Source organism: Phymastichus coffea, unplaced genomic scaffold, assembly GCF_024137745.1.
Source record: "Phymastichus coffea isolate CEN01 unplaced genomic scaffold, Cenicafe_Pcof_1.1 PCOF00066, whole genome shotgun sequence".
In the NCBI taxonomy this organism is placed as follows: domain Eukaryota; kingdom Metazoa; phylum Arthropoda; class Insecta; order Hymenoptera; family Eulophidae; genus Phymastichus; species Phymastichus coffea.
In genome coordinates this window covers 900,266-921,265 of record NW_026706877.1, presented here as the reverse complement: position 1 = coordinate 921,265, position 21,000 = coordinate 900,266, and the positions used below count along the sequence as shown (strand labels likewise).

The following is a 21,000-nucleotide window of genomic DNA, read 5'->3' as shown; positions in this document are numbered from 1 at the left end:
ACAAACGGATAAGTATTTTTGACTGGTTATAAAAAATTCTAATCTCGAAAGTTATGAAATGAGCAAATCGAATCGTCGAAAGTCTGTTACAAATTTTCAAAATTTAATTTTTTTTTAAATACTTCATTGTTTCTCAATGTTCCAAGAATGTATTATCAAATTTGAAATCTTAATATTGAAGAGAAAAAATTATAGAAGATGTATTAGTGGAACGGCGTCGCTTCAAGGCATTGATGTTGATAACTTTGGAATGCACCGATACCTATTTTATTTAATGAATCAATCGCTGCAGAACTAAAAAAACTTTATTTTGTCAAAGTTTTGCATTAAAGAAGCATCCTATGTTGTTTTTCTAAAATAAAATAAAAAATTTCTTCTTATGGTGAAATACATGGAGGACGAATTAGTCATCAACATATTTTTTAACATTCAAAAAATTAAGTTTAATTTAATTTATATTAAAATCTATAATTTTTGTAAGTATAGTGTGGAATTAGATGTATCTTTAATGACCATGAAAGAATTGTAAATTCAGTAGCTATTAAAGCCTACCCTTCCATAAATTTCAAACAAATGTAAATTAAGATGTAACTGCGAGTAGTGCTCGCAATTCGTAAAGAAAAATATAAGTTGATAGTTTTTATCGATTAAAGTAGAAATCAATTTTAGATCATTATATATATTAATTACTTTAAAAATAAATGTTTGAAAATGATGTTTCAAAAATATTTGAATCATGTAACTAAATTTCCAAACCTAAAAAATATTGTTTTTGAAACATTTTTAAACATTTATTATTGAAGAATCTATAATAGTCAGCACGATCTAAAATTGATTCACAGTCTTTATCAGTAAAATCTATCGATCTATATTTTTATTTTTGGATTGCAAGGATTATATAATCATGCAGTGCAGACACGGCAAAATGGATTGCAAACTTATTATAGATTCTACATCATTTACAGAATAGTACATTTATCTAACCCATATGATAAAATAGGAAAAGTACACCAGATGAGAATTTCTTAATTGAACATGTTGGGTAAATTTTTTTTCAATTAATTTAAGTGGTCGCTTTTCGCTGATCATGCAGGGAAACTTTCCCCACAGTATTAAAAAATGTTTAAAATTTTTGACACATCATTTAAATATTTTAAGAATAATTATATGATTTTGAATAATAAAATATTTTCACTATAAGTATACATTTACTTAAAATAAAAATTAATGAAAATACTTGTGTCATTCTGGAATATCATAATCTTTGAAATAACAATCTTCTGGAATAACAATCTTTGAAAATAGAAAGTAGCAAATTCATTTTCACAAGTCGATGATCGTGTAGTTCTTATCTCGCATATTAAGATAAGTGGCCTGTGTTTCACTCCGAAAATCTAAGTTTTTGGCGGATTTTTACTAATCAAATTAATTACAAATAATGACGTGAATTGTAATAATTTTACATAATATAAAATTTTATGAAAATAATAAATACACCATTTACAAAGAAAAAATTATGTTTATGAAACAATATAAAACTTAAATACAATAATTCACAACAAATTACGTCTATTTAATAAAAATACTAGGCTTCAACAGCATTGCAAGTATGTCCTGGATTGAGATTTATCAATGTGTTTGAATGTTCAGCTAATTCTGCAATACTGACTCTACCGCGCTGCCGAACGAATTTAGCGACAGCTTCCAACTCTACTTGAGATATATAAATGAATTTGCCTCGATCGTCAATAACACCGCTGAGAATGCCGTCAGCCTGCATCTGTTGTACCCTTTCAATGGCATTAGCAGTCTTTAAATTGAATTGTTGCGCCAGATCCTCGAGAAGAACAACTTTATTACGCTTTATGTAGTCGACGAACTCTTGCAGCAGATTCTTTTGCTGTTCTTCATCTTTTTCCTCATATCCTTCTTCTTCGATACTAAAGGCTTCTTTGAGTTTTAGGTACTCTTCGTGCTCGCGCCTTTCTTTTTCTTCTCGAGCAACTTTCTCCGCTTCTTCCCGCCGCTTTTCCTCTTCACGTTCACGCGCACTCTGCCTATCTCGTTCTTCTTGTTCCTGCTGTTCGCACTTTTTACGCTCTTCACGCTCGCGCTCCTCTATAAAAAAAACCAAAAACTTATTTGAAATTTTCAACCGCAAAGCAGTTTTATATCACGTAGATTACATTGTACTGACATTCTCATATTTTTTATTTCATCAGTACATAATTATTTATTATTGAACAAACGGATGTTTTATTTATTTTGTTTTTCCGGTGTGAATTTTGAATATTTTAAATAATCAATACCATCGACTCACTGCTTTGCATTGAGAAAAACCTTAAGAAAAACTATTAAATTGAGAAAAAACTCTAAGAAGACTATAGCTAGTTAACGGAAGAAACAGATTAAATTAGCATATATGTACCTTGTTCGCGCTGTGCCTTTCTCTCAGCCTTGGCCTCTAATTTGGCACGTTTCTTGGCTCCTACTTTGCCTACATCGGCTAACTCGCTTGCGAGAGCTTCGTCGGCTTCATTGTTGCTACCGATATCTTCGTGTTGCAGCTGATCTACGTCCGCAGCCACTGTTCCTCGAGGTCGACGTTGTCGAACTCCACGCACCCCTGCGGCCCGTCGTACCGGTGCTCCACGAATCCTACCTGACGCATCATTTTGACGCTGTGTTTTTTCTACAACATTTCATATATATTATTTTAATTTTTTTTATTTATCACTTGAAATCCCTTTTCACTTTACTGATTTTCAAATATAACTAAAGCTCTACCAAAACAGTCACTATTATCAGTAACTAGCATCAACATTTGCTCTTGCTTTCTTCTTTTTCATAATGTTCAAAAATTGTTCAATTATTATACGGTATTTCCTACAAATTGATATTTAGTTCTATTATGCAGTGTAATCTATCAAAACATTTAATACAGACTATCTGAATAAATTGATGAAATGATTGCTATTAGTAATACAAAGACAAAAAGAAGTTTTGCATAGACAGAATGAAAGTGTAATACAGACACTTGTGCAATACGTGAATATTCACAAGAAATTTTCTTTTTATTGAAGTATTTTCAAGTCTATTCTAACATCTGTTAAACTATTATTTTGAGGTTACCACTGCTAACGTCAGAAATAATTACTATTCAATATATGTTTATAATTAGAACCAGTGTCTAACATTGAAAATATTATCTTACTTGCATTTCGTTTCGTAAGCCATGTGATTCCAATTATTAAAACAAGAAGTAGACATGCAATAACACTTAACAAAACAATTTCCATGTTACTAATAATCAATAGAAAAAATAAAAACAGTTTTCTGCTACATTGATGGAGCAAAGTAATCATTCTGGTGCTGACATCTCTGGGATCTCAGGTAGAACTATAAATAAAGATCAAATTGATGGTTAGTGCTGCTACCTACATTAAAATTTCAATTGTCGAGTCGGCAACCTAAACAGATGACGTGTGTCTTTGCATGTGCTTTTCTGATCGGCTAGTGAATTTAATACTTCATTTAATAATAATTTGTATATATTTCGAAGTTCTTGATTAACTTATTCCTTAATTCATATATAAATATGGCAATGTTAAGAACATTGCAGTATTTGTTAACCCTTAGTGTGATTTTTGAATGCACATCAGGACTCTATTTCCACATTGGCGAAACAGAACGTAAATGCTTCATTGAGGAAATTCCAGATGAAACTACAGTTTTAGGTAACATTTAGGTCATTTTCCATTGAATTTCACGTGAAAATTTGATTAGAATTATTATTCTAATTAACCTTTCCAATTGCTAGTCAACTACAAGGTTGAACTCTATGATCCTAGAAGTCAAGGTTTTATGCCAAGCAGTCCTGGAATAGGAATGCATGTTGAAGTACGTGATCCTGATGATAAAGTTGTTCTTTCTCGAGTATACAGTTCAGAAGGAAGAATATCTTTTACCTCTCACACACCTGGAGAACATGTAATATGTTTGTACTCAAACAGTACTGCATGGTTCAGTGGTGGACAACTGGTATATAACTTTTTTTAATTTATACTTTTAGTATCAAATATTGTGTTTATTTGAAAAAAAATATTTAGGTATGCTTATGAGTAGTCTACATATAAGCAGCAAATAAGACTTGGATATGGATACGACATATTTTTTATTATGCAATAAGTTAAGTTTAATTTAATTTATATTAAAATTATATTTTGTTTCTAGAGGGTACATTTAGATATCCAAGTTGGTGAACATGCTATTGATTATGCTACAGTTGCACAAAAAGAAAAACTCTCAGAACTACAATTGAGAATTAAACAATTACAAGATCAAGTTGTTCAAATTACAAAAGAACAAAGTTATCAGAGAGTAAATATTAAAATTTTATGTCTTAAAAATGTTTTATAATTTTTGAATATTAATTACTTACAATTTTATTTTAGTATAGAGAAGAAAGATTTAGGCAAACATCCGAAAGTACAAACCGTAGAGTACTATGGTGGTCTATCGTTCAAACCATCATTTTAATGGTTATGGGAGGATGGCAAATGCGTCATCTAAAGAGCTTCTTTGAAGCCAAAAAACTAGTGTAGTTTTTCTGTTTTTTTTTAAGCAGCAGATAAACTTTGTCAAATAAATATGGTGTTTACGTTGAATGTATGTAGCAGTATCATAATGATCTGCTTATAATGATGTTATATTTGACAGTTTGTATGTAAAAGAAAATCGTTAATTTATCAACTATGATGGGCGTCACTATTTTTTTTTAACTTCATGTGAGACGCGTAATTGAAATAACTAATTATATTTTTAATGTATATGTTTATTGAACATGTATCATATACATCATACAATCCAGATGAATTAAAAAAACCTTAAGAAATGATAGTAACAACAATATACTTTTTGCCTTAAAATAAATTGTGTGTGCTAATTTGAAATGTATTATTGTTAACACAAATTGACAGGCGCCAACATAAATATGCTAAATGATCCAATAAGATTACGAAAAGTTACCGATGTTACTTTTTTAAAATCAATCAAAAAGTATCTGTACAAAGATATTAGTTGACATAACAAAAAAATTCACTTTTTTTTCTTAAATAAAACTATTAGAGATTATTTAAATAAAATTAAAAATGTAATAAGTAAGGAAAACTGGGACGATTCTATAAGTGTAAAATATTTAAGAAAATATAGGTAATAGTATATATATCGTATGAAAATTGCAGAATCGCGAGATTCTTTTAATTTTTATATTTTATAAATTATGTTGCCTTTAAATAAATAAAATGAACAATTCTGTATTACATTACTTATCGTGAGAATTTACTTGCGATAGATGAAATGACGATAAGAATTTGAACGTTCATTTTCTCATTATCATCATCATCATCAACTTACACAAAGGAAATTAATAGGAATTCGACACGTAGAAAAGTACGTAATAAGCGTGTAAGTGAATCAAGCTCGAACTGCGTATAAAGCGAGACGGCTATCAAGCTCTCAGATTTGGCTGCAACATGGCTACGACGGAGTGCAAAACGAAAGAAAATTCATGTGCGGAAATACTGTCGAAATCACCAGTTTTTAGCAGTGAGGTAGTCAACAATATCAAAGAGCATGATCAAGTCGGTATACCTCTTCAAACTCCATGGACTTTTTGGCTAGATAAGTAAGTAGTTTCATTTTTTGGATTCTCCTCTTTCGTTTCTACTACGCTCCTAGCAGTTCTTTTTCAAACTATCAAATGATCCTTAAGATGGCGCGCAATGTCACTTTTCAAAACATTGTTTTGACGTACATACCAGCTGTTTTCAATACCAACATTATACCGATTTTATTCTATTTTTTAAATTTCGTTTATATTTCTAAAATGATTATTGAAAAAAATAACATTTATTTAGAAATGTTAACGTACTCTGCATATTATTTTTATTCGAATCAAGCATACGAAGTTTTGATTACAGTGTAGTCACATAGATCGTGAGAAAGAATGCCATTTTAATTTTCATTCGTGATATTTTCATTGAATTACAGAGCAATTTCCGGAACTACCACTGAAGAGTACAAGGCAAATTTGAAAAAGATTTATACAATTAGTACAGTGCAAAGCTTTTGGGCTGTTTTCAATCACATCCCAAATGCTAATGAAATGCAGGTGCGTATTTCGCTTATAAAAGAAAACGATTTAGATTTTCATCCAACAATATAAGATAAATATCAATTCATTGTTTATTAGTTTGCATACTAAAATTCTAATACTGTAGTTTAATCATACCATTTAAAAAACTGCTTATTTCGAATTTGTATTCGAAAATTAAGTTCGTTCGAAATAAAAGTATTTCAAATTTCGAACTCGTATTTCCGATATCCCCTAATTTATATACGTCAATAATTTATATTTATCTGAATATTTTATATATATCCATAAGTATTTATAATTGAGTATGAAAATTAACTTGTAGATCCGATATAGTTATCACCTGATGAGAGACGACCGATACCCATTGTGGGAAGAACCTATTAATCAGAAAGGCGGTACATGGCGTTTCAAATGCCATAAAAGTGACACGGTGAGTAGAATTTTATCTTTATGAATCAGTCAGATATACAATATGTGCGTACGAGAAAATAATTTAATGTAATATTTTTCATGTACGCTATTATGCATAGGCGACTGTCTGGAAGGAAGTCATTCTTGCAGCAATTGGTGAACAATTTAGTGACAGCTTAGCTGAAGGTGATGAAATATGTGGCGTCAGCGTATCGATTCGCGACCGAGACGATCTCGTCCAGGTAATGTGCTCACGTAATTAATGGCTTCATTTGGTAAATTATAACGAACAATAATAAATCTCTCGTCATATTTTTAATCTCGATTATGCGTAACATTGTCTAATGAGAACATATTTTACTTCTATTTGATGATTGTCAATTAAATCTTAACAATAATTTGAATTATCGCCATATTTTCAGGTGTGGAATGTTAATGCTTCACTGGCGATGAAAGCTTCTATTGTAGAAAAGGTTCATAGCCTTGTACCTGAAATAACATTTTTAGCAGAATTTTATAAACGTGAGTATGATAAAAATTTATAATTCAGAGCTCGAGGTGAATTCATAAAATTCTCAAGGCAAATTATTGAATAAAAATTAATTTAATGACGTTCTCTTGAAACAGTTAACTTAAAAAACTTATTTTCGTCCTAATTGTCAGTCGATATTCTTTCCGTTGAAAATCTCTAGAAGATGACACATTTATTAAAATATAATTTAACTACACGGATATAATGAAAATATTGATAAAATCATAGCATGTAAACTTATTTACAAATTACTTGGCTATATAAGTATATTATTTTAGTTAATTCCTTGGGATTTCTAAAATAACATTAGTTTTATAAAAAATCTAAAAATAAATTACACTTATAATTGAACGAAATGTACCACGCAAATTAACTGAAGCTATGAAATACGCATTAGAAAGGTAAAATTTAAAAACGAATATCTCATTTTTACATACGGTTCTATTTATGCCAAATTTTTTTACCGCTGAATAGGTAATGAAAAAAAACTTCTTTTCAAAATTTGAGAGAAATCTGAAAAAAGTGATTTTCAAGAGAATATCCTCAATTAAAAACCATTGATAATACGCTTGATCAGACCTTGCTATAATTTTGCAATATTCTTCAGAAAAATATTAAATTTCAGCTCATCAATCACACCATGCATATAACCGGCATCGCTGAGTGCTGTTTTATACAAAAATTGCTTGTTATGCAGCTAAGTTAATCGAATATTACAACAATATTTTCTAAAGCAATGAATGCCAAAACTTAACTACAAATTAATGTTCTCGTAATCATCAAATACTTTTACTGTTTTATTTTTTAGTTTTATATTACCATATAATATTTGTTATTAAGTGTAAAAATTGTCGAAGTATATTTTTATATTTACAAAACTGTTTTGACTACTATATAAAGCCTCATTTGTGGATAAATATAGCGTTTTATCGAACATCCTAGTTATTGTATAAATATACTTTAATTATCAAAGTAAACTTCATACCAATTTGAAAAAAAAATAGTTTTAGAAGTAACTAATATAAAACCTTGTGAAAAATAATATAGTCGCGCACAATTCGACGCAAATATTTGTATCAATGCATACGAAGAGCTCATTAATTGTGACCATGAAATCGAAAAAGATTATCATAGACTTACGTCTGGCGCCAACAGCATGTTAAGCGAGAATTTCGTTTATTAATTAACCGGTCGTACAAGCACAAACTCCAAGTCGAATTTCCGAAACTAAGATATGTTTGATTGGTAAAGCGATTTCGTGACGTTACAAAGCTGGAATGCAATATAACACTGAAAAACAGCTTTATGATCATAAGCTATCTGTCAACTTGTAACACGTGCTTTTTCGAATAATTGGTAAACAAATTATGAGAACCAAACATGAGCACATATATATATATATATTAATCATATGATCATATAGGGCTTTTTATCAAAATTTCCGTAAGCTTAGAGTAATAAATTATAGTCATCGATATTATTGATATTATTTTGTTTCTTATAAAATATTGCAGTGCTTTTCTATACCGGCAAAGCATTAGTAAGAATTCGTCATCGTTTGAGAACGTAAAAATTGGCAAAAATCAAAGTGATGAAAATGTGTGAAAAGATTAGCAGCATTGCAAATGGCATGTAAATGTAATAAATAGTTGTCTAAAAAAGAGGATAAAAAAGGATTATACGATATTTTTTAAGGTATAATAGCGACGCAAAGATGAGGAAATGATTTACATAAGCAGTTTGATGTTCGATCAACCAGACCGGAGATTCCCTCGAGTGAATGTACTACGCATCGTCGCTATACACAGGAGATATTTTACTTTCAATTATGTATTCTTGACATTTATAAAATTGCTTTTACTACTACTTGAAGCGAAATAGCGAATAGTCACAAGAGCTCGTTATCGAGTTTATGGGAATGACCATCATGAGCTTTATGTATACAAGTTGTTTATTAATTATTCAAAGTGTCCCGACGTGGCGGCACAAGAGAATTGCTAAGTCTTCAATGCTCGGCAAGAAATTAATCTTGGCTGCTGACAGATGCCCGAAAGCAGGATGGCGCCGAAGCGACGTTTTTACGGCTGTTCTGGTCCCAATATTGACGTCATAGAGGCCGCGCGGAGAGCGCTGGCCGAAATCCGTGGAAATCAAAACAAATTTTTAATTCAGGAATCTTGTATCCGTTAAAGTTGCTCCTAAATTATATTCGCGCGAACTTGCTTCTACACCTTGGCGCGCTCTTCTCGTGTCCGCGTCGTCGACAAATTGAAATACATTTTTTGCCATCTGACGCTATGGGCATACCCCCGCAAAAAAAAATACATCCTCTTTCACAATGTTATACTTGATTCGTGTAATTTAATTGATAATATATTGAAACCTTACCCTGTCTCTTTGAAGCTATTTAGGCTCGTTTAACCAATTTTCAAATTTTTAAATTTTTGAACAAGTTAAATCATTGTGATTCTAAAAAATAATTTTTTGAATCAAAAGTATTTTTTTTTCTTTTGCTACTTAGCTAAAAAATATTTACTTATTTCGGGAGGAAGTATAAAATGTTGCAATTTTTAAACCTCTTTTTAATATATTTTGGCCCACAGTTTCCGAATGATTGGATCCTCGGTCGACCCTATACTGACGTGAAAGATTTTTTGTCGCAAAAAATTTCTTCTCGTTACAAGGGGATATTTACTTGCTGCAAGACGGTTTATTAGAGAAAAAGCAACATTTTGTCTGAGTATTGTAAGAGGATTTGTTATCTGAGTTTACATCCCCTTATAAAAAGGTGATAGATGCCATATTGAACCATTTTATTCGTGATCTAGTTCGTTGAGATATAGTCACGTGGTGTACTGTTATGGCAGCAAATATGCGTGTCAAAGTGGTTTCGAGTTGAGATTTTAGTAATGAAAATTTAGTTTATCATAATTGATACGGAGAATTTTGAAGATAATGAAAATAAAAAAAGCAAGCTGCAATGTTATTATTTTTACATTCATATCATGAAACTAGCAGCGATTAAATTGTTTAGTCAAAGTGCGAGGTGATTATGCTTGAAATTATTCTGATAAACTGATATTTGAACGTCTAAGATTGAAAAAAAATGTTGCTATATCGTAATCTTTACTAAAAGAGTAGGATAAATGTTTAATAGTAATTTAACCTGTATAACTGAAAAGAACTGTAGAGATTGTTTATATCAGTTTTCGATATGGTAATTCCATAATTTAGAATACGCGGAACTGTTTTACTAATACAAGTTTTCTACTGTGATATGTGTTTTGTAACAAAAAATGAAAAGTCCACCTTTGAAAAAAGGGATGTATTGCGTTAAATATGTTAATTAATATGACAAGAAATGAAAAAGAAGGTGAAAGTGTGCGAAGCGCGTCAGACGTCTCTACGCTATATGTAGTGTATAAATGTTTAGGCATGTTTGTTACATTCTTACGAGTGTAGAGATTAATAATTGAGATTAATAATACTTACAATCGTAGGAATGTAGAGATTAATAATTAATATATTCTGAAGAATAAAACTAATAAACTGATAGTTATTTTAAATAAAACTTATATAATAAGAGACATTCTTTTATACTTAGAACTTTTTTCCAACGAACTCAAAAACGTAGTCTTTTGATAACAAGATAACGGTAATTTTGAGCAAATCCTTTTGAAGAAATAAAGTTGCCTTTAGTTGTAAGGGCAATTCTATTTAGTAACCGAATCAAGAACCTTTTCCTCGGTGCACAATCAATTCTTTCAATATATTATTTCTCAATTATCAATGTGCACCGATGTAAAACATTGGTTTTTACTTCATCCATCATAGATATTTTTTTATACTTAAAAATAGTATTGGCAATCCGAGCCGTAAGTCATTTTGTTAAGTTTGAAAATCAATTTAATTTAAATAATCTAAACAATTTTGTTATCAGTTGATTCAGATACAGCTTGCAGTATTTCGATAGAAAAAGCCGAACTCAGTGAATTTTCCTTTTGCACAGTATTAGTTAAGGTTTAGGTTCAAGTAATTCTAAGCCACGTGATAACTTCGCAATGAAAGTGCGTCCTTGCCTCTTAACGGTCTCTTATATAATACGCGTAGGTACGAATCTGTCGGGGGTCCACAATCTCTCAATCAATAAAATAAGAGAACTGCCCAAAACATCGAACTGTTTAGATGCTCTGGTGTCCTGAAGCTATCAGCTGATTTATTACAATTTTATTGTTATTAGATGCCACGAGTGAATCGCCTTCCTTCAATTCCGCGAGACAGTGAACATTCTTTTTTCTCAGTCTGAGATCGAATTTACGTAGAGTCACGCTAATACGTTATAATCAAAGCGAGAATGTAAATTGCTTGCCACTCTAAATTAACGGAGATTCCCCTTGAGAAATAAATATTTTTAGAATGGATTTTCCTATTTAGGTACAAACAGTTTCGTCAATGCAATGCTGTCTTGCCGACATTGTCACTGTTCGTTAAAAAGAAACACATTATTTAGCACATTATTATAGTTAACAAATATTAATCAATTTTAGAACTGAGTGATAAATGTGAGGACATAGAAAATGATCTCGCATTTTTTCATCTTCAAGTTCTATATTCGAATAACTTGCAAATATCTCTGCTATAATAAAAAGTATTTTTATAGCGATAAGCATTTTTATAGTGAGCTATACAGCTTGCGATTACATTGAAATCTGAGACGAACGGTAACACGGTTACTCAATGTGTCCTAAAAAGAGAGATGGTATTTTGCAAATAAATATTGTCATAAATAGCTATTAAAAGTTTTCTATTCAAGTAAACAATAGACAACTTTCATTTCCCTTTCCAGACCGTTTTCCCACCGTTGTAAAAATACATTTGGAATTGTTCCTCCAATAGAATAATACATTCATATAAAAATTTTATTTTACTATTCAGCATATGTTATTTTAAAAGCACTTATACGCAATATACGTGGTATTGAAATTATCGACTGGGAAGTGGTAGAAATATTATTTATTTTAGATAAAATTCACTTATTATATAATTAACAAACAGAAATATTTACTTCTCTATGGTTGTTTACAATAATTGATTAAATTTTAAATGTAGCGAATAATCGAGTTTGAATCTACACTGAATATCCAAGCAGTTCAATGATCAACGTTTTAATAGAAAGGTGAACTGATTTTATTTACAATCGTTGTTGATTGCGCTTCGCGCACTAGCAATCCTATATATTCAATGGTAAATGCAAATTCAATTGGAATATTATTTGACAATAATCAATGAACTTTGAAACACTTTTCAAAATACATTTCGGAAAATTATCGAAAAGACCAATTAAGATCGATAAAATTTACTAATCCTTACTTAATATTAGTAAGTTTGATATAGGTCTAGTATTCAAATATTATTCGTAATACATTTGAAATCAGAGTGGTTTTTAATGGTTGTTTTACTTGGTTTATTTGGAAGTGGTTTGCTCTCTGCAAATTTTAATAAGTCTTACTTAAAATAAATTATTATCCATAAATATTAATCAATAATAATGCTGTATTTTTGCAACATATCATTATTTTCAATTTAGAAATAGCTTCACACTCTTTTAATCAATACATTGACACCTAATCAACTAGACTAAGCATGTAAAAGGTTGAGTATGTCTATTCGTCAATAATTGCAAATATGGGCAAAACCACAAAACTTTTAACATTCAGAGTATTGTAAGACATTATCAAATTATATTAAAGCTAAAAATTTTATGTATTTGGAAAATTTTTTTCAGTTTTCTATGTAGAAATGACATATTTTTTATTAAATTAGATATATCTAAATATACTTTTGAAAGCTATAAAAAAAAGGAAAATTGAAAAATTATTAACACGTCTGCGTATTTCAAAAAAAAATTTTAATATTTTAACGATTTTTCTAAGATACACCTTTGAATTTCGTTATTCTACTGCCGATGTCGGATATTTTCCATACAGTGTAGCAATACTTATAATGTGACAATCGTGGTATGGAAGTTTTATAGTACTAATTTACGTATTTTTTTGTCATTTTTAATTATACATGGCATTTAATTATACAGCGCCTCCTCATCTATCGAAAAATTGGCTCCATATACTTTTTTCAATCTAAAATGAAAAAAGTTATACATGAAATGTGGTAGGTGCGCTATCAATAACATACATACGGTTGCTATTACACAATAATTATTTCAAACATAATCGAAGAGAAAAATTTGGTTTTTGTAACAGCACGCAAAATCAATGGAATATTTCTACAATCTATTAAGCGTAATTTGAAATGCATGGTAGGTATAGTTCTAGGAAAAAAGCACATTAAAACTCAATGCATAAGTCAAAGTAATTTTCTTAAGAATATTTGCAGATTTTCATAAATATAACTTTGAATATGTAGAAAATGTGTCACGTATATTTTATCCATTTTTGCAAAGGTAGCCTCAGCTTTCAACTAAAACAAAAAGAAATATATATTCAAATATTTAAAGTATGAATAAAAATTTGAAGTAATTAAAACTCCGCGGACTTATTTATACGGCTATCCAATAACTTCGCTATAAAAAAATAAACATGTTCCTCTTGGTTAATCACATTAATTATAGACGTTTCATCAACATGTAAATAAAGTATACGAGCGAGCTTCAGTCGCTTCTGTGTTGTCTGTCAAGCTGTGTACTTGTGACCAGTGCTGTAGTATATTAATAATGGCAACTATGCAGCTGTAAATAGATTATTGATTTTCATTATTGATGTGATAAACAGTTGCATTAGTCATCTTAGATAAATAAAGAAAATGATTTTTCAGAGGGTCTTAAAGAAATGTTGATGTCATCATAACAAAAACTACTGTTTTCGAAATAAATAAGTTGTTAAACGATCATTAATGTATTTAAAAAAATTGTTTATTAAATGTTTATTTTCATAATATTAACGTTATAACTTTTACGCTCCACTAAAAATATGAGTGACGCACATTAAATGATCATCCTGAATGGTAATAGAATGTACTTAACAAAGCTTATAAGTGTGCTCTCAAAAAATTTTAATTTTAATATAATTTAAAAATTTGTTTTAATTATCAAAAGTTTTGTGAATTTGCCTATACATGAATTTTCTCACTTATTAAAGAAAGTCAAGTCTGAAAATCCGATTGGAATATAGTTCATGACATGCCGTGTGGAATCTATCGCGGGATATTTTATTTCACTTATCAATCGAATAAGTAGCCATAAGATCAATTTTATCGTTATGACAACTCTATTGCCAACCTCGCACTGGCTGGCAATAAAGTTATCAAGGCTGAAGTCACGAGTAGTGCCAGGTTTAAGAAAATAGCATCATAATTTTTAATAAAAGTTTTAATAATGCTTCTTAATGAACAAACGGAAGAACTTTATTTTCGTAAATTTGATAAACAACTGCTTAGATAAATTTTTGGTTTCTATATATAAAAAAGTAGATATCACTTATCTTATCCGACTCTGGTCCGTTGAGCACTGGTCATGTAGAAAACTCCATTTTAACAATTAAAGTCGCTCCCATTACTCAACGGTGGTTGGTCTTGCTCCAGTTAAACAATTGCCATGACCGGCCGCCTGAAACGGTTCGTCTATATCATTGCCATCAAAGGTAAATAACAAAGTGTTGACTTTGTATTTCGTATGAAAGACTTTAATTATGACGTACTGAATTGTAAACATGTACATGATAGTAGGAATCATTTGAAGGTTAACAATAACGTGAATTTGGTTACATAAAAATATAGAAATTGTGTAATTAAAGAACATGAGAAGATACAACACAAAGTGACAAGTTGTTTGCTTTCATGCGTGTACGTGGATGCATATATATAAACAAACAAGTTGAGGCAGTTTCTTTTAAATATTGAAATGACTGAATGTATTTTCGAAAGTAGGGTTTTTCGTCTACGAGCTTGTAATACGAATTAATTTTTTTCCGACTACAAAACTGATTTTCTCCAATTTCTAGTCAGTCTGTCGTAACAACCAAATTATTTTACAATGAAATGATCGTTATATCAAGTTAGTTTTTCTTGGTCGTTTCCATAAATCGTAGCAAATTTTTAGCTCGAATGAACTCAACCCTCGTTCATAAATGGCGAAAAGGATGAAAAATATTTCTGGTCAGTTCGTTAAACGCTGCATATTTTTACTGTATTCTTTCTTTTTATGCGGGAACTTTTATCGTTGTCGACTAAAATAAAATAATAATAGTTCAATATTTATACAGAATATTTAGTTTTCACTAATTAACCTACATAAATAAAAATACAACTAACTACAATGAGAGAAATAAAACTAAATATATCTATTCATTACTAATTACAAGTATATGGATTTTCTTAAACGAAGTCAAGTCTAAGCCATAATATTATTATACATTTACTTAAAAAATTCATCAGTTTACTTTATTTCGTAAACTTATTATTTACTGAACATTTAGTTTTCATATTAATTATATTAAAACTATTTTATTCAATAATTTTTTGGAATTTATAAATAAAGATTCTGTTAAAATAACTATTTATTTACATCGTATTTTAAAGTTTTTTTATCAGATTTGATGACGAATACGCGAATGTAGTTTCAAAATCCTAAGAACTGAAACATTGACATTTGTTTCATCACAGCGGCTCCTTATTTGAGTAATAAGATTAAAATAGTTTGAGTGTTTATAAGGTAGAAACTTATCTGTATACGCCAAAGCACTAATAACAAAGTATGATTAACAAAGTGTAAACAATAACGTTTCTTAATTAAAAAAAGAATGGAAATTTATATTGGTTCTCTGAATTTAAAGAGCTCTATGGTAATAGAGGAGATTTTATAATACCAGAAGAAGACTGCTAACGATAGAAGAAAAGATTTTGAAAAATATTTATTCAAGACAAGATACCGATCGATACCAGTGAAATTTCAGTTTAAGAGGATAGAATGGAAGATCCGGTTCAATCAATACTAAACGATTGAGATTCTTCAACAAATCTATTTTATCCGTATAATTTGAAACGGAGCTTTTTCGAAACCCACCGTCCTCGAAACTATTTTCATTCAAAAAACGTATATTTTTCGTGAATGTTTAGTAAATAAACAGGCGTAAGTGATATCGTTAGCTTCGATTTGTCGAAAATGTAATAGTCTAAAGTACTAACGTATATAGAAAGTGGGTCAGCGAGAAAAAGCTAGTCAGGTTGTAAATCAATTTGTAATTCGGCTGAATAAACGTGCTCTTTTAGCATTGTACTTATAATACTCGTATATAAAAATAAATGGTTACAGGCAGAAATTTATCCAAATAAACGGCAGTCCACAGCTGTGATTTAGCGAGAGAACGACCTTTGGAGGCTACGTCTTGGATGAATAATATAATAGTATGGGCTGCGTGTATGTCCAGATGCGTGAGAAAGGTGGGAGAGAGGAAGAGGGGGAGTGCTCCAGTCAGGTCCCAGCATCTCCATTAAACCATAATTAATTCGCTTCTGTAGGTCTGGCACTGCTCTCGGGATTTCCATGCCCTCTCGTGTATTCGATATATAGCCATTAGTAGAGAAAGAGCGAGAGAGAGAGAGAGAGAGAGACAGGGAGAGAGAGCTGGCGTTAATCATTTTCGGAATTCCTTGGGATTCCCTGCTCTCGCGCGACATGTGCTTCCTTCACCAGTGAGCTCGATCGCCGGGACGATAATATAATTCTGCACGCACGCTTTATTGCCGAATTTATTGGCCTACCATCAACATTCCTCGCGCGATCTCCGAGCACCACTATTTACAGCGCGATTGTTATCTCTCGTGCATGCAACCCACCGCGGACCGCTCGCAGTAGTTTTCGCACGTAGTCCCCCGCCTCTTCCACCATCTCGCTCTTGATTCCTCGCGCTTCCAACTCTTTTACGAGGGCCAATGCGGGCCTTCGTTAAATGTCTTTTTTAATGGCACCCGCACCCCAGAAAAACTCCACTGAAACTCTAACTCAGAAATTTTCGGACTCCTACCTATCTCCCTCGATCATTTTTACTGCCGACAATTTTCGCCACTTTCTTTTCTTTTCTACTACGACTCGCGCGAAACATCACGAGCATTTTTTTAACAGACTTCCCTACAGACGGAACACGCTCTAAAACTTTTGATAAAACAACACACAAACGAGACTCGGATTTGGCTTAACGCAGTGAAACTGCAAGTCAAGAAATAGTATCAGCGAACACAAGGCACATTTCTCTCAAGCCCTATTATACTTGAGAAATAATACGTTCACAACTACTTTTGTCCGCAAGCAACCCCTTTACAAGCATTTCAAACGAGTTTTCTTTATCTATACAAAGCGAATTTCGTCGTCGGCTCAGGATCTTAGTATGCTACCAAACTTATTCGTTCATAGAAAATGAACAATAAGTAAATGGTTTGGCAATAGTCATAAACAACTTCCGTACCACTTGAAATGGATCAAAGCTCAAAGTCAACGAGCAAAACGCGATAGGTAGGTGATAAACGCGCGCGGGATATTGTGAGCGTTACGGTCGTGTGACCGTGTGACCGAGGGCCGATATTTCAAAGCATTATAGCAGAGACTAGAGAGACTTGGAGAGATTGATTGCGCGAGACACGAAGCGGCGCGCGCACTGCGACAATTGAACAATTAGCGAAACGTTGCGCTACTGACGCAACGGTGAAAATAAAGGAAAAACAAACGAATCGCTGGATCAGAGGAGCGGAGTAAAGCCGAAGGATTACGCCGTGCAGGCAAGTGATTTATGCTGGCTCATCAATACGCGTCGGGGTAGCTCATACCCGGGGATAGCTAACGAGGGGATAGGTGAGGAGAAAGTCGCGCGGAACTGCACTCTCGCGCCTCCGTATCAGCAAGACGGAGGCGGATAAAGAGGATGAGCGCGGGGAGAAATCGCCGCGTGCCAAATGACCCTGGGGCTCGAGGAGAATATGCAGGGCGCGCGTTCAGCTTGGCTGCAAATTAGGGTTACAACTCACGTGCAGCCAGCGCGCGCGCGCACACGGCCATTTGACCCCGTTCGTTCACCCGCCCGCTCGCTAAGTGCACAAGGCGAAGTCCCGCTGTGTCGCAGGCCAGTTCGAATGCCGACGGCTCATCGCCGCTCCTTAATTGCCCCTTTCATTCGATAAGACAACCGATGCACCTACAGCATTCCTCTTTGCAGGAAATCCCGCCTCGATACTCTGCTCGCACCTTTTACTCGCAATTTATTGCCGCTATTTTTAGCTACGCTGGTCTTTTCACTTCCATAAATGCGCGCAACATTCCATTCTCAACTCGCTCTCTCCCGCACACTTACCTTTTTTTATTATCTTCTTTTTTTCAGACTAATTTAACTCGTATATTTCAAGGCTTTATACGCGATTGCCTCACCACAGTAATATACACGTGTTCGATCGCTTCAACAAAATCAATACTACACGGAAAAAGTTGGCTTTTTGTCCGAAATACAATTTCATTCTCGATAAAATACTTTTCTTACAAAAGTAATAGCTTTTCAACTGTATTATAATGATAATCCTCTTCTATCAAGACCATTCCTTTTCAATCAAGAGCTTTTCTTCGGTCTCATCGCCCTCAAAACTTTATCATTTCTTAGGGAGTTTGTTGACGAATAAAAATAGATTAGATACAGCTTTTACGAGCATTACATACATATAGTTATTCCGGAATATATGAAAAAAATTCCAAGAAAAGAATTTACTTGTTGTATCACAAAGAGCTTACTCGAAAAAAAACTCTTGGTATATAATTATTCTTCTTGTAACAAAATTACTTCCTCTGATTTCAAGGATCCTCTTCTTATGAAAAAAAATCGTTTTTCAGCTGTATTAAGCGGAAAATATTTTGACATCATGAGAACTTCTCTTGTCAGTAACGAATTTTTCATCAGTGTAGAAATGAATGAAGAATCTTCGTATAGAAAAAACGAACTGTCAGCTGTATCGTTATACAAGCTAGGTAAACTCTATATGAAACTAAATCCTTTTGTAACAAGAAGGATCCTGTATATTGAAGGATTTTCCACTTGATTCGACTTCGACTACAAAATGTTCTTTCCGTATCAATACCTTTTTTAATTCTATCATAAAAAGAGAAAATATTGACTGCAGAATTACCCAATGCTAAGTTTATTTACTTATTTTGATGTAGTGTGACGGCTAGCCATAACTTAGTTTTTTTTATATTTAATTATTAAATATGACGAACGGAGTGGGAACCTTCCTGATTTCCCACGATGAAAACGCATTCGAAATATAAACTTTGATAGTGGCCCGAGCCTGCGTACTCAAGCTTACAATCAACGCTCTATCCTGCTTTGTCCCACACGTATGTGTTGACAGGGGCCTACGATCATCGCGTATACATCGTGAAGTGTTATCACGCCGATAATGGAAGGGGACCATAAAAATGCAATCTATCTTTTTTTTCCCACCGATTTTTAAGAAAATATCCGTAATATTAAATAGATTTTCATCAATTTTGTAAGCCATTATAATGCGCACCTTTTTGTCACCGAATAACCAATAAATAGAACAATAATGTATTTTATAATAAATCGTAAAAGGTTTGAATTTTTCTGAATGTTCATAATAGTCACTATGTATCGTCATAATTAATTAAGTTTAGTACAATTATGTATAAGTAATTATAAGCTATAGCGTTACTCTTGCTCTTAAAAGTGGCACTCCGAGAGCCATCTCTGGAGAAAAGGGCCCAAGTTAAAAAGGGACCGCCCTTTCTCTCTCTGAAAATTCACGCCCACAGACCAATAAAGCAATTCTGGATATGATTAGAAAATTTCCGACCAATACAAAATTTAGCCGTTATCGCTTCATGGGCCTGAGGAAAGGGATTTCCACCCAACCACCCACGGCTTATAAAAAGCTCTGTACAAGGCTGGAGAGGAAGTTAAGTGAAGTTAAGCTCAGTTCAGTCAGTTAAGTTAGAGGAAGTCAAGTTCAGATAGAGTAAGTGCGGAGTGAGCACCAGGAAGTCCGTAATAAGAAGTTTTTACTAGTGAGCGAGTCCCGGAGCAAGCATCAAATCACCCAACTATATTCAGAACATATAGAGAGAGAAAGAGGCCAAAGAGCAGAGAGAGAACGCAACATTAATAATAACTAAATTGATAAAATAAAAGTAAGTAAAATCTTAAACCTGGCTATCCTTTTCTTTCTTTAAGTAATCCGCCTTTCTTTTGGAAATTCATTAAGCGTGAGTCTGGTGAATTTCCATTAAAGTCCCTTAAGAACACATTAAGCGTGAGTCTGGTGTGTTCGTAATAACATTTGGTTATTACATTCCCCGTTAGCATACAGTTTTCTCAACGCAACAATATTGCTCGTCCCGGCTTGTGTGTTACACGATAGCCAAATCAGAGCAACCCTGAGTTTACGCTTGCTCCAAGCGTACCTGAGAGTGACCCCGACGTCACAGTAGATTATTAATTACACAGGCCGACATTCAAAAAAACCCAAAAACGCAATATTATATTTCCGAAAGTGTTCGATGCGCTGAATTTGAATCTGGCTTTGGAATTGATCTATCGCCTAGGCTTCTTAAGATATTCTACCCTAAAAATGTAAAAATCGCAATTATTTTCTATGTTCAAGCTTAACACTGAGAATAAATTTTTTTTCCAAAAACTAGTCCAACCATTACAAACAGCACTTTTGCCCTTTAAACTGCATTTTTTGGATTCGAGATATCTTTTCTTATCATCGAGATATCATTCATTAATGTTAAAAATTTTAGCAGTTTCGCAACAACATTAAAATGACAGGTTACAGGGATCGAGAGCTAAGGTAATTGGGGTCCAAGAGTCTGAGTTTATATCGTCAC

At 32.4% G+C, this 21,000-nt stretch overlaps 3 protein-coding genes across 3 annotated transcripts; 2 read left to right on the top strand and 1 right to left on the bottom strand.

Annotated features, from left to right (window-relative positions):
* Window positions 1-552: 552 nt before the first annotated feature.
* LOC131667482 (DDRGK domain-containing protein 1) lies at window positions 553-3,333 on the bottom strand. Its single transcript, XM_058940912.1, has 3 exons — window positions 3,215-3,333; window positions 2,429-2,692; window positions 553-2,118 (listed from the first exon to the last, which is right to left on the bottom strand). Exons 1-3 carry the CDS (start codon window positions 3,297-3,299, stop codon window positions 1,586-1,588), a joined length of 882 nt encoding a protein of 293 aa, XP_058796895.1. The 5' UTR covers window positions 3,300-3,333; the 3' UTR covers window positions 553-1,585.
* A 136-nt stretch (window positions 3,334-3,469) lies between these two features.
* LOC131667451 (transmembrane emp24 domain-containing protein eca) lies at window positions 3,470-5,292 on the top strand. The gene is made up of 4 exons (XM_058940872.1): window positions 3,470-3,737; window positions 3,821-4,041; window positions 4,234-4,380; window positions 4,455-5,292. The coding sequence occupies exons 1-4, from the start codon at window positions 3,599-3,601 to the stop codon at window positions 4,602-4,604; spliced, it is 657 nt and encodes a 218-aa protein (XP_058796855.1). The 5' UTR covers window positions 3,470-3,598; the 3' UTR covers window positions 4,605-5,292.
* Window positions 5,293-5,450: 158 nt separating this feature from the next.
* Window positions 5,451-9,479, top strand: LOC131667452 (eukaryotic translation initiation factor 4E type 3-like). The gene is made up of 6 exons (XM_058940873.1): window positions 5,451-5,686; window positions 6,052-6,172; window positions 6,480-6,587; window positions 6,688-6,810; window positions 6,991-7,090; window positions 7,726-9,479. Exons 1-6 carry the CDS (start codon window positions 5,535-5,537, stop codon window positions 7,761-7,763), a joined length of 642 nt encoding a protein of 213 aa, XP_058796856.1. The 5' UTR covers window positions 5,451-5,534; the 3' UTR covers window positions 7,764-9,479.
* Window positions 9,480-21,000: the final 11,521 nt, after the last annotated feature.